Here is a 14,790-nt window from a genome sequence, read left to right as displayed (position 1 = left end):
AGCCTCGGAAACCCAGACTTCTTTAGGCGGTCGGAAGAAAAAGAAGCCCTGGCGATCGCGTTATGATCACTGTTGTAGGAAGTGTAGAATTTCCCTAACCAATCAGAGTGCAGAGAGCGTCGCACCAAATGTGTTGACGTCATGACGCACCAGCGTTCTCTGCGCTGAGCAGAGGGGGGTGGGGGGAGGAGAACACATGCTATTGGCTGGAGACTTGCGGAGAGACTCACCGCGCCCGCCCATCTGCCTACACTAAACTGTCCGCGTTAGGTTAGAGTGATGGCCGATAGGTAAATGGTAAATGGACTGCAATTCTATAGCACTTTTCTCCAAAAGTCACCAAGGCAGCAACCTGCTCATCTGGAGCAGTTAGGTGTTCAGTGTCTTGCTCAAGGACAGTTCGACACATAGCCAGGAGGAGCCGGGGACCAGACCTGGAACCTTCGGATTCCAAAACGGTTGCTATCTAACTCCTCTGTTGTGGAATGGAAACATTTAATTCCAAGTTGTTGGTGTGGTGTTTACACCGGTCCATTAGGAATAGAACCTCAGTCCTGTAAGCTGTTTAATCGTTGTTAGAAATCAAACCCAATACTGTGGTCTCAGTGAATTCCAAAGAAATCAGACTGTGAGAGGGAAATACAGTAATTTGTATACATTGAGTGCAGTACAGTACACGTGCCCGTGGGGCCCGCATGCAGTGCTAATGGTTAAGGTATAGTGGTTCTCAAAGTGGGGTCCAGAGACTGTAACTGTAACTGACAAACAGAACTGTTGCAATGGTGTTGAAATCGATCGAACATCCGTGGCCCAGGTTAAAAAATAAGTAGAGTCTGCACACTGGTCTGCAGATCTTCGTCCATTTTCATCAGGACGAAGATCTGATTGATCGAAACGCTGACGCAGTAAAATACGGCAGAACTTTTTCCCATCATTTCCAGTGTGCATATACCCTCTTCTTCTTTTTGAATAATAGATTGCAGCCACAATGAAACTGCATCGTCGACAGACCTGTTTACTGCATCCATATGCAAACTGACAACGCTGGAGAGATGGTTACATACTGTACTGGGCGTTCAAAGATTTCTTTCCGTGATAACAGATGTCAAAGCAACAGGTCTGTAGGCATTCAGACAGCTTTGTTTGTATTTATGTGCGCGTGCGTGCGTGCGTGCGTGTGTGTGTGTATGTGCGTTCGTGAATGTTGAAAATGAACATTCAGAATGTTCCTGTAATGTGATTATCATGCACACGCACACAGAAACACAGAACTGCGTGCATGAGTGCTATTAATCTGCCAAGTTGTCATGTGGACAGGAAAAGGTCCATTTGCACAGTGTGTGTGTGTGTGTGTGTGTGTGTGTGTGTGTGTGTGTGTGTGTGTGTGTGTGTGTGTGTGTGTGTGTGTGTGTGTGTGTGTGTGTGTGTGTGTGTGTGTGTGTGTGTGTGTGTGTGTGTGTGTGTGTGTGTGTGTGTGTGTGTGTGTGTGTGTGTGTGTGTGTGTGTGTGTGTGTGTGCGCGGCGTGCATGCGTGCGTGCATGCATGTGTGTGTGACTGTGAACACATATCCGCCTTTGGAGCCCAAGAATGTTTTGCGTGTGCCAGGGGAGGGAAGCGTCCCAGGGAGAGATAGGCGCCATGCCCATTTTACTGCTCTACGGCACGGCACGGCACGGCACGGCAAAGCCTGGCCTGACATCCCACGCTCCCATGATATGACTCCTGGGAGTTTGTGTAGGAGAAGTAAAGAGATATACGGTAGGCCCAGGTGGAATACTCTCTCAGCTGCCCTTATCATGGACAACGCACAGAGGCCATTCCCCTGCAGCAATACTGTAACACACTGTACATGGGTGGCATTTTAAAAGGGTTGGGTAGGGGGGGGTATTTTCTTGACCACTTTTAACTCATTAAGACCTTCTACAAATGCCTTCTAAATCACTAGTTCAAGATGTGTTTTCTTTCTTTTTTTTTTTTTTCAAAACATATTTTTCAATAGCCTAAAATCTGAGTCTTAACCTAAAATCTGAGTCTTTTAAAGCTTCAATCCATAACGTGGTTAACATACATTTTCAAATATCAAACATAGCAGACAGTCTACTCTCCCTCCCCCCCCCCCCCCCCCCCCCCACACACACACACACACACACACACACACACTCCTGACACAATGGAAATACAGGGACATTAATGGCCATCTGGTCTCTGTCACTGGGAGATTTTGGCACTGTCCCATCATGTATCAAACAATAGATGGAGAATGGACTGAATGGCGCCCCGGGGGGGCACCCAGTGATTTCTGCACCTGACTTCTGAATTTGAACCAAATGGGGGGAACAAAACTGAATGAATCGGAAAACAAGGGAATAGATCATATTGATCCTTGCGCTGCCGATGCTGACCTTGTTTAGATGTGTTAAACTGATTACAGTGGCACCGAGAGACATTATCTACAGTACAGCACCTGTGTGCACTGCAGAGAAACATAGCTGATCTCTGTGACGCCCCTCCTGGCATAAATTATTTCTAAATCTCCACGGGCCTACAAATCCAGCTGCCACACCGTAGAACAACCTTCCATACACCAGGCACAATCACAGGTGACATAAAACATGCCGGGATCCTCTGATGATGAGCAAAGAACCAGTAAAAAAGAGGGGAAAAAATACATCTCAGTAAAAATGGGGAGCATGTTGAATCATAATGCATATTTCAGGGTAGCAGATGATACCGGAGGTGTGAAGCTGTTGTACCTGCACAGCAGTATTTCTAACCTCACGATCCCTGATTAAAAACACAGCAGGTATAGCAGCAGCAAGTTCCTGATAGGCTAACCGTACAAGGCTGTGTGGGTTTGATTTAGTATCAAACCTGAAATAAAACGTACTCAGCACATCAACATCAAGCAGGTGCAATTCATTTTTCACTGATTTGTTCTGTAATTGGTTATTCCTGCCCTCTGCTGTATGTAGATTTAAGCTTGTTTTGTCGCTTGTTTTTATGCTCTTTTAGCTTGCTTTATTGCCTTTTCAAATTCATACTTAAAAATCGTATAACAACTTCTGCCATGTTATTTGAAAAGCTTCATTTTTCTTCCTTTGTAATATTTCACTATCTCTACTCAATCATGGCTTATTATTCACTGTGCAAACCAATACTGACTTGGAACACATGCATCTTCAACTAATTAGATGTAAGATATGATCACATCGGTAAAATAGTCCAGATAATCATTTGGCTCCTTCTATATACTCCAGTCAGTCAGCATCTATCGCCTGGGGGGATTTGTTTTCTAACCTTCCCGTGCTCAACAGCAGCACTTAAATCCAAATTACCTGTTATCAAAATGTGCAAAACAACTTGTCATAGGCTTTTATAATCTTTTTCATCACAAATGGTTGCATGGTGAATAACAATGTCCACATTATTTGTTCTTTAAGCAAACAAGAGCAGACAGTTGTTACAGAGAGAGAGAGATTTTGTGTGGTTTTTCCGCCTTAATCGATAGGGCACAGTAGAGAATGACTGACAGGAAACAGGGAGAGAGAGACGGGGAATGACACGTAGCAAAGGTCGTTGGGAACGGGACTCGAACCCGCTAGACAGGCCACGCCGACAGCCTACAGTACGTGCACGGACCGCTAGGCCACAGGTCTGGGCCGAGAGATATGTTTTATTCAGAACACATTCCGACCAGTAAATACTCCCAGTCCCAATACCATAAATCAGATAACCTGTAATGTCATGAAGAAGTAAAATCTAATGTATGTCCAACGCTGAGACAGAAAATGCACCCTTACCCACACAATAAATAAATGAATTCCCCTAGGTACTCTTATCACACACTGCACTCATGCACTCATCAGCATTTTATTCCGTATACATTTACCATTTTTACATTTCGATGACATTGCACGTTAAAGTCAGGTTTCTGGTTTTTCGGTTTTTCATGACAAAGTGGTTCACACTTTTTAGGGGATTGTCTCCTGGATCACAGCAATACCACTGAATTCATTAAGTTGTAGTATTCACCTTGTCTGGTGTTTTAATGGTTCATAGAAAGTTAAGGTTCACTGTTTTTTTTGCCAAAAGGGTCATGGCAGCTAGCTCTGCAAAGCTATCGTCACGTTCAAAAGAATACCGTAAGGCAGGCTTTCATAACTATCTCAAGCTCTACAATGACTCACAAGAAGCAGAGGTGAGCCAGGCAGGGGAGAAAAAAACATGCTAGAGGAAGAGGTTACTTGTAATGCCACACTGAAAAGTTGATGACTTCACAGAGTACTGAAGATTAGAGTGAAATGCACAGGCACAGGCACCTCAGACACTTTTCTCCAGTGCTAGCCGACCTATTCTTCATCTGCTTCTTCTCTGCTGCAGCATCTTCCTCTCTGTAGTCTGCATAGTTTTGTGTCTCCGGAGGGGGGGAACTTTGATCTTTGCGAGAGTTGCTCTAACCTCCAGCAGAACAAGGTCAGGGAACAAGCTGACTGTCCACGTGTTCGTCAAACGTGGGGAGGCACCATCTGTTTCTGGACGCACTCTGTTCGTCGCTCGTGATTCTGTATGCTGGCCCCCTTTAAAAGCAAGAGGCATAGCATTATACTGACTGGAGTCAGCAGCCTCTCTTATACTGTATTAGTGTTCTTTGAAGCATTCATTGCAATAGCAAGTGTGTCCCCAGGTGTTGTTTTTGTTGACCTGAAATCTAAGCAATTTTGTATCCTCTTTAGCATATATAGTATTCTGCGAAAGTTTCTTATGCTGTCTAGCATTGGGCTCTAGGTCAGTGGTTCAAAAAGTGGGGTCCAGGGACCCCCACTGCAGGGGTACTTGAGGGGGTTCCAGGGGGTCCCCAGCTAAATGTGTTAATACAGCATCACAATCATGTTAACCCCTTCATCCATAGTTTATCCATACTGGCTATTCAAAAATAGCAGACATAGGTTCAGGTTCCGGTTCAGGTTTATTGTCACGTATACTCATACAAAGTATAAATACAATGAAATGCTTGTGCTATAGGAGCACTCTCAGCCTTACAGAGACATGGTCACAGTAGTAAGGGAAATTAGCCTCATGCTGGACCAATCTGGGAACTAAATAATTTCCAATATCTTTCTTCACAAATGTGTTCATAAAGGTGTCTACTATCACCTCTTGAACTTTTTCAATCACAACTCTCTCTGGAAACATTGTGGGAGGAAACATGTAGGAAACAAAAAAATTAAAGGACCCGCCACCCAGAAAAAAGAACCAGAGGGTTAAACCACACCGCTGTCAATACATAGTCTAATTGTTTATGCACAGCTTCAGCCATATCGGCCTAGTCATACAGTATATAAATATTAACAACGTTTCTGGCTTTCATTTTAGATTGTATGCACAGCACATTTATATTTTCTTCATTGACATTAAAATATGAATGAACTCATGTGAATAACTGTGTCAATGTTGGCTAAACCAAATCACGTGATTAATAAGTCATGGACGCTTGAATCTTTTCTCTGGGGACTTTTGTCTAGACGTTAAATTAATCTGGACTTTAGAACATAACTTGGTGCAGTAAAATTCACTGTGTGTTTGCTCTTCAAGGAAGTACCTCAAGGACGTTTCAGGTCTGCAGGTTGATTTTTGATATCGTACTGAAATGAATGGAATCCTGTGGCTCCCTCATAAATAAAACAAACCACGGTCTGCTGTGTAAACCGGTCAGCGGTGAAGTATAACATGAGTCATAGTCAAAGGTCTGAACATACCAGACAGTCTCTAGGGTGTCATTTGAATGACCTGATCAATTTCTAATCAGGAAAGACTTACAACCCCTCTCACCTGGTGGTTTCCACCAATCTTGTATGTACTGTACACAGACAGAGAATATGCTCACTTAGCACTTCTTAACCACATGAGCCCGTGCGTCGCTATTTTGGGACTAACTGTTGAGCCAGAAAATAGCTGATCTACAAGCGTGTGCTGCCATTTTTACCCATGAGCTAATAAAGCCTACCTGCTTGCTCAGGGGATAAATCATGTGAGATCCTGTGTCTAGGTGAGACTTTGACACGATCTGAATGTCCCAATTGAAGAGCCGGCATGACAAAATACAACCACCCTAATTGTTTAAGTTTTATTATCATACTCTATCACAAAGATTGGATAAAGTTACATTTAATGAATTCAAGACATGTAGAATTTAGTCATTTAGCAGACACTCTTAATCTAGAGCGACTTACAGTAAGCAAGGACAACACAAGGTAATTCATCAAATGCATAGAAACAGTAAACCAAGAACCTATCATCACCAGTCTTATGGTAGAATCTCCCCAGAAATCTATACATCCGTACAATTTGAAACTACTGTATACACAGACACAATAGGATGCCATTTCAACACTGACCTGGCATCTGTCTAATGTACATAACGTGCTATCTAAATTGCATTTTAGCCTTTGCATAAGCCTGCAAGGTCGTCGAGGCTGGGGCAAGTGCTACGGGCTAAGGTGGAGTCTGAAGAGGTGAGTCTTCAGATTACGGTGGAAGATTGGGACTTGGGAGTGGGTCTGCACTTCTATAGAGTTACATTAAGTGGTTGCGCAAGAGCAAAGGACAAAAGAAGGTGCCCCCCTCCCGCCCTCCAGTTATTTTCCAATACATTCTTCACTCTGTCTTTGGCTATAGGGTGCTTTATTGTGTTATCGCTGTTGGATGGCTGGATGTGGCTAAATAAAGAAATATGTGTTTATTCCTCAGCACAGCTGCATATCAGAATGAAATCCAGGCCACTGGATGGTGGAGGAGGTGGCCTTTTCATGATGAAAGCAAAGCCCCCAGAGGGTTTAAACCCGTCATCAACAAAAAGCCACACTTTTGAAAGATTACCGGAAAAACACAGGACAACAAAACGTTCCCTGCAGTTATAGACTATATACTAGCTGTACACAAACTTGCTTGGAAGATTTTGTTAAAAAAATAAAATAATGTGGAGCCGTTTGGGACTAAAAGCTGATGGCAGGTTACCACCATGATTATTATGTTCATGCAGGCCTACTGTATCTTATTTTGGTGAAACTGAATTGACCTTTAAAAAAAATAAGCATAATAATGTCTGTTTGATGTCTTATTTAAGTCAGTCTATTAAGTTAGTTAATGGTGTTTCTAAATGATATTACATCTCCTTCCTTATGCCGTTGCATTCTATTTAATGCCAGCAAACAGAGTTTTATCACAAATCACTGAGGCTTATCGTGTGTGTGTGTGTGTGTGTGTGTGTGTGTGTGTGTGTGTGTGTGTGTGTGTGTGTGTGTGTGTGTGTGTGTGTGTGTGTGTGTGTGTGTGTGTGTGTGTGTGTGTGTGTGTGTGTGTGTGTGTGTGTGTGCGTGTGCGTGCGCAACTTTATTATTTTCATAATTGATAGCTGTAATCAACTGGGAAACCACTGTTTCTCAACCATCCAGGGATCAGCAGACCAATGAACATTACATGGCCTCGACTTCTTGGTCAACACCAGATTTGGGTCTGGTGTAAAGCTGTTAAGAATCACTGGTCGAGACTGAAAGAACCAATATGCCTGCAAATCATTGTTCTGCATCGTATACGGTGGGCCTATACACTTGTGGACACATTGTGTGTTGGATGTCTAGCCTAAGCCAGCCACAACCATACAAGACAAGCAGCGTTTCTATACGCAGCGTTACTTTATCAACCTGAAATGAGATTATGATCATCCAAACTAGATATTCAGCTTGATGTTCGGAGACGGAAGACAACATTTTTTGGGCAAAAGAATGCCATCCAACCAGCACCCAGTTCTCTTTTATATAACCACTTCAGCCCTAGTTAAACTTTGGCTATTTGAAAACAGCTGATCTGCAAGCTCACAATGCACCGCATCACAAAGTCTTGTGCGCTTGTAGATCTGCTATTTTCAAAATATACTGATTCATTTTATACATTTGAAACCTGTGAAATGGGACATTGACTACTTTCACTTTTGGTACTTTAAGTATATTTTAATACTTTTATACTTTTACCCAAGTACATTTAGATTTCTGGTATTTTACTTGTAACAGAGTATTTCTATATTGCAGTATTGATACCTTTATTGGTAGCACTTTACAATAATGACCTGTTATAAATCATTTATAAACATTTATAAGCAGTTTATAGATGAGTAATAAAACATGAACAAACTGTTTATTGACATTTGTAAATGTTTAACTAAACATTTATAACTGTTTTAAACATCATTTACATGTTATTAGTAAGGTATTAGTAAGTAGTAAACTAATCATGAATAAACTATTTATATACATTTGTAAATGCTTACTAAATCATTTATAACCAATGCTAAAATTCACATAATGTGTAGGTAGGAATGCATTTACAAATGTCTATTAAGGTGACCTCCATGTGTTGTTCATGTTTAATATACGCTTTGTAGATGTTATCAAGAGCCCTAATGTAAAGTGAAGACTATTCATTGCGACCATCAGGTTGCAAGTTACTATGAAAACCTCCCCCGGCTGTCTGTCAGTCCCTCCGTCAGTCTGTCCGTCACGTCACATCACGTCACATCACGTCACGTCACACTTTTGGCCCTACTCTTATCTCCGGCACCGTTTCCCCTATCCATGCCAAACTTGCCAAACTGCTAAACATGAACAAACATGGAGGCCACATTAACAGACAGTTGTAAATAATGAATAGTCTTCACTTTACATTAGGGCTCTTGATAACATCTACTAATGATTTATAGATATTTAAGGAATGTTTTACAAAGCATAACCATGAACAAACAAGGAGGCCACATTAACAGACAGATATAAATAACCAGTAAGGAGATAAGCAACCTCATGGTGGCGCTAGAAGAGGGGCATGTGAGAAATCAGGGGTGGAGGTTGTGGTTTGGCAGCCAAGGAGTGTGTGCAAAGTTTGGCATGGATAGGGGCAACGGTGCCAGAGATAAGAGTAGGGCCAAAATTGTGGCGTGACGTGACGTGACGTGACGTGATGTGACGTGACGGACATCCGGTGGAGGTTTGTATAGTAACTTGCGACCTCACGGTCGCAATGAATAGCCTTCACTTTACATTAGGGCTCTTGATAACATCTACAAAGCGTATATTAAACATGAACAACACATGGAGGTCACCTTAACAGACATTTGTAAATGCATTCCTACCTACACATTATGTGAATTTTAGCATTGGTTATAAATGATTTAGTAAGCATTTACAAATGTATATAAATGGTTTATTCATGATTAGTTTACTACTTACTAATAACTTGTAAATGATGTTTAAAACAGTTATAAATGTTTAGTTAAACATTTACAAATGTCAATAAACAGTTTGTTCATGTTTTATTACTCATCTATAAACTGCTTATACATGTTTATAAATGATTTATAACAGGTCATTATTGTAAAGTGCTACCCTTTTGTTTAAGTAAAACATTTGAGTACTTTTACCACCACCGTTTTCTTCCTCATGCCTTCATTAATCATTTCTCTCAAAGAACACTGGGTGACTTCTTATCAGTGCCAGTTTCCTTGTCCTTTCCACCAGTTATGTAACATCAGTTAGAGCCTATATTGTTGACGAGTGCATCTCTCCACTCCGACATGTCTCCTTTCCGACATATGTCTCCATTCCGACACTAACCCTATCTCTAACCCTAACCCTAAACCTTAGGCCCATGGGAGTGTCGCCACTCCGACAATAAGAAGTCAATTTCGGAGTGGCGACATGTCGGAATGGAGAGAGCCTCCCATTGTTGACAGGTGACAGCTAGCACAACAAAATGTACTAGTTCAGAAATAAACATAATACTGTACATTTCCTACCTAAAAGCATGATACACATAATCCAAATTAATGTTTGCTTATTTTTAAAAAAAGTTCTGTAATCCAGGGAAAAAAATATGTTTACTTGAGGTTATTTCTAAACATTGCATTAATTATTCCTAATCTTCATTGATAATCATCTCAAGAAAATAAAACGCAATGCAAATTCAGTGTTTCACAAATTATACAGCTCTACGTTGGGCCTGGAGTGAGATAGCCAGCTTTAATTGCTTACTCGTGAGAAATATAACACCATAATACAACTTCAACAATTTCTTTGCCAGGTCATTTAGAAACAGATATAGCTTATTTGCTTATTAAAAAATACTTAAAATAAAAAGTTCTGTAATCCAGAAAGAAAAAATGTTTACATGAGGTTATTTCTAAACATATAATTAATTAGTCCTAATCTTCATTGATAATCATCACAAGAAAATAAAACGCAATGCAAATTCAGTGTTTCACAAATTATACAGCTCTACTTTGGGCCTGGAGTGAGTTAGCCAGCTTTAGTTGCTTACTCGTGAGAAATATAACACCCTAATACAACTTCAACAATTTCTTTGCCAGGTCATTTAGAAACGGATATAGCTGATGTATCCCACCAGTTTGAAATTATCTTATTATTTATGTCCCCATGGCTACTGTAACTTATCTCTATATTTTGTTGAGCCTACTCGACACTTTAAAACTAGAAAGGGTTTGATGCAGGAAAATAAGGTAATCAATGCCTCAGACAAAATGCACACCAAAAACAAATGACATTATCTGTCAGTTTTGTGCTTTATTGTCATTCACTCAATACACCCACCAATTCCTACTTATAACCCCAACCCAAAACCAAAACAATAACGGGTGGTGAGGATGGCTCCAAATCCTCTCCCCTCCCCCGACCCTCAACACAGGAGCTCTCCAGGGATGCATCCTGAGCCCCCTTCTCTCCTCCTTGTACACCTATGACTGCCTGGCCAGTAGCCACGCACAGCTCCAATTTAGTGGTCTAGTTCGCTGACCACGCTGACAAAGATGACAATGCCTCAGGAGAGATGCCTGACACATGGTGCCAGGAGAAAAACTTCAACGACGAGGCCTTTAGAGCTGATGGTCAGGCAGAGAATACACCCCCATCTGCATAGATGGCACTAAAGCGGAAAGGGTCAGCATATTTAAATTCCTTCACCTCCACATCCCTGAGAAACTCAGCCCAGAGACATACACACTGAACAAGTTGTGAGAAAGGCACAGCAGTGCCTCTACTTCCTCGGGTGAATGAAGAAGTTTGGTATGGGCCCAAAATGTCCTGCCTATAGTGCCTATAGAAAGTTCTGCACTTCCGAGAGCATCCTTGCTGGCTGCATCACTGCCTAGTATGGGAATTGGGAACTGTACTGACCTCGACTGCAAAGCAATGCGTTGTGCACTGTGGACAGCCCTATACCCAAGACATATGCGATGGATTTTAAATTTTTATAATTTTGGATGGATTTTGTGTCAGGATTTTCAAAGTTTGTAGCAATCCCTACCATGGATGGACTATTTCAGATGCAGTGGCTCCGCAGCAGTAGGCTGCTAAATAGATACTCCCCTCGGACAATCAGGCTTAAAAGCAAAACTAAACAAAACCCCGGAAACTGAGAAAGAAAAAAAAAGAAAAGACAGAGCCTCAAACTACCTGATCTGTTGACACTGGCACTATCATGCGGCCCCAAACTCAAATAACTTTCAGGTTCACTTACAGGTTCATAGCTTCTGGTCTTGCACTTTGCTACCACCCACAGCCATTTGAAACTCCCTGTTTCTGACCTAATGGCTTGCATCTCATTCTGAGACAAATGACAAAACAGTTACAGTAAATGACAATCTAGTTCTATTTGATAGACAACAATAGAAGAACACTCCAGCTTTGCTTGGCGTTATCTCTTGCAATAATACAACGACATCATTATCATTCCTCAGAGAGAATCACATAGACACCACCGCACATGCACCAGTTACAGTGCTGGTTCTGTAGGTTCATCCATCCTTTCAGTTGGAAGGAGGTCTTCAACAACAGGAACCAACACCCGATCTGTTTAAAACAGTAGAACATTACTATTGTCTAATTACTAAATATTATTCTCCCCCCACATTATGCACATTTCCATTGCTGCTAGAACAATTATCCACACCTGCCTTATACTTACATTTTAATATTTTATTAAATTATATCCAGTATATTATTGTTATTATTTTGTTATATTGTAATTGTCATTGTTAACACAGTCTGCGGAACATGCCACACCAACATTTCTCTGCTTGTAACTGTGTGAGTGACAAATGAACCCTCTTCCTTCTTTTCCTGTATAATACCTTTTAAACTTTAAAATTTCAGTAAAACCAATCACAGTTGAGTTCTTTCAAAACATCTTAACTATTTTGTCTCCAATTCCTTCATTTTATATATAATAACAGATTAATTAGTCATGGATTTCATCTCATCTACAGTAGGTGTCGCTCTTTGCAGAACTCTTACCTTGGGACAGAGATGTGTGTGCCACAGACCTTTTCTTGTAGTAGAAGTAGACCAATCCAGTGGAAACAAAGACAAAGCCAAGCAGCAAACCAGCTGACCCAACTACAATTTTATTCCTCTCTGACTTCGGAAGGGAGGGATCTGAAATGTTAAGAGAAATGTAAACTTGCAATTTAGAAACAACTGATATTGTGTCTACTGATTGGACAATACTTGAACTGAACATTTCAAGTACACTGCAACTTTTCTACCTCTTGGAAATGGCAATATTTAGTATACTGTAATAGGTTTAAATGTATTTCCCCTAATTTATTCTTGTGGATATTATTTTCTATTATCTGTCCTTTAATGCACTGACTTTGTTGCCCATTTTAAGTGCATTGCACCTACAGCGACAATAAAATAATTGAATTGAACGCATGCTCATTAGAGTTCTCAAATTCTGACCGAACCCGACCATACCCGAACCCGACTGACATTTAGGGTAGGGTAGTGCCTAAAACGTTTGCTAATTAGTCGGGCCGGGTAGGGTCTCGGGCTCAATGAAAAAATTAAATATGTATTTTTATTATTTTATTACTATTACTATATGATAGACCCGACCATACCCGACCCGACGTTTTTGGGCCGGGTAGGGCCTAAAATGTATGTTAACTAGTAGGGCCGGGTAGGGCCTCGGGCCTGCCCAGTTAGGGCCCAGTTAGGGCCGGGCCTTAATTTTCAGGCCCGTTGAGAACTCTAATGCTCATTCAGTTAACACAAATCATACTCTTTACCACATGCTCATTCAGTTAACACAAATCATACAATACTCTTTAGTCTTTACCCCAGTGTTGAAGCACTGGCTCAGTGAGGTTGGTGTGTTCCACCTTACAGCTAATTGTCTCTCCTGGTGTTGGAGTGTACTCCAGGAAGGAATGGAATTGATAATAGAAACCTCCATCAGGCATCAACAAAGATGAACTGACACCTGAAGTAGTCTCTTGCCCGTTTCTCAGCCACGTGACTTGGATTTGTTTGGGGTAAAAGTCGTATGCACTGCACACAAGCTTGGATGGATGTCTGCCACTGGTTGGCTTAGCTGATTTCAGTTTGATGTAGGGTTTAGCTTCTAGGACGCCTGGAACAAACACGTTGAAATGTAAGAAATTTTAGGTGTGGCAGTAAACTTGCTCAAACTTGCTCATCACTAATAAGATCCAAGTCAAATCAAGCAGGACTAGGTTATTGTCTGGGGTTTTTTATTTTGTTAAATTATTGTGGTTCTGTCTTTTTTATCAGAATTCATTTCAACAATGCTGATTTCTACATTACGACAAAACCTTTAAAAAGTCCAAGTACACAACAATGCTGATTGGCTGGGTAGCTTTTGGCAGACACACAGAGGTGCGGGTAAAAGATCCTGACTGGCAGAGATAAAAACAATTGTGACGTGACAGCAGACACACGGATCTCTTGACTCTGATGTCTATTTTGATGTCTATAACATTTTCTTTCGATTTTAAATGTCAGCTTTCTCTTGACAGCCATAGCGTGGTGGGAATCTATCACTGGTTTTGGTAGCGTGTATCTATTCTGCATCTAACATGAGGCAAGACCCAAACTCAGAGTGAACATTTTTAACTAAAATCTTTGCTTCTGGGGATCCAGTTTTCTGAAAAACATATGTTGCTATTTCAGTGGTTCTAAAACTTTGTCATGTCAAGGACCCCCAAAATGATATGTATTTGGCCGCGATCTCAAATGTTTTGTTTTTTATTTTGTTCCAGGGACCCCCAGAAGCAAATATTTGTGTTAAAGTCTGAATTTGGGTCTTGCCTCATGCTAGATGCAGAATAGATACACGCTACCCAAACCTGTGATAGATTCCCTCCTCGCACAGCCCTACCATGCACGAGGAGTAGGAATGAGGAAAAACTACTACAGCTTTCTTTGGCATGAATAATTTCCCCTTTCCTGTAAGCTCTACACTAAAAACAAATAGCCTCCTCCTTTTCAAAGCCTCATCCCAATGTAGGTGAGAGTTAATACTGTAGGTAGGCTATCCCAATTGCACTTAAACTTCAAGATATAATGTTCTTTGAAATTATACTCATTTTCTATGGAGCTGTTTGCGCCTGTTTGCACCAAAGTAAGTAAATGTCTTCCTTGTTTTCCTATACCTGATCTTATGTAGTTTTGCAAGTGACCAATAACGTACTACCATCTTGTCATAAAGCATTTATTAGGTTGAGCAGAATAGCAGTTTACGTACGATCAAAGAAAACTAGAAGGATTTTGTTTTATGAGCAGAGGAACAAGACTGAGCCATTACCAGAATACTGTGTTTAAGAATATTAAACCAATTATGAATGTCCAATTTGAAAATTAATTCACAATTTCTTCTTTTTTTAGCAAGTGATATACTTGAACACACCTTTGGGTGCTTTGACTCTG

At 41.0% G+C, this 14,790-nt stretch overlaps 1 protein-coding gene across 1 annotated transcript; it reads right to left on the bottom strand.

The window, feature by feature from the left end:
- Positions 1-11,803: 11,803 nt before the first annotated feature.
- LOC308292967 (class II histocompatibility antigen, B-L beta chain-like) lies at positions 11,804-13,304 on the bottom strand (the record flags this gene model as incomplete). The annotated part of the gene is made up of 3 exons (XM_080735393.1): positions 11,804-11,910; positions 12,355-12,495; positions 13,181-13,304. The coding sequence occupies 3 exons, from the start codon at positions 13,302-13,304 to the stop codon at positions 11,834-11,836; spliced, it is 342 nt and encodes a 113-aa protein (XP_080591519.1). The 3' UTR covers positions 11,804-11,833.
- Between the last annotated feature and the right edge of the window lie 1,486 nt (positions 13,305-14,790).

Source organism: Nannobrachium achirus (genome assembly GCF_963921795.1).
Source record: "Nannobrachium achirus genome assembly, chromosome: 10".
Lineage (NCBI taxonomy): Eukaryota > Metazoa > Chordata > Actinopteri > Myctophiformes > Myctophidae > Nannobrachium > Nannobrachium achirus.
Note: the sequence above shows the minus strand (reverse complement) of the source record. Positions and strands in the feature narration are given on the sequence as shown.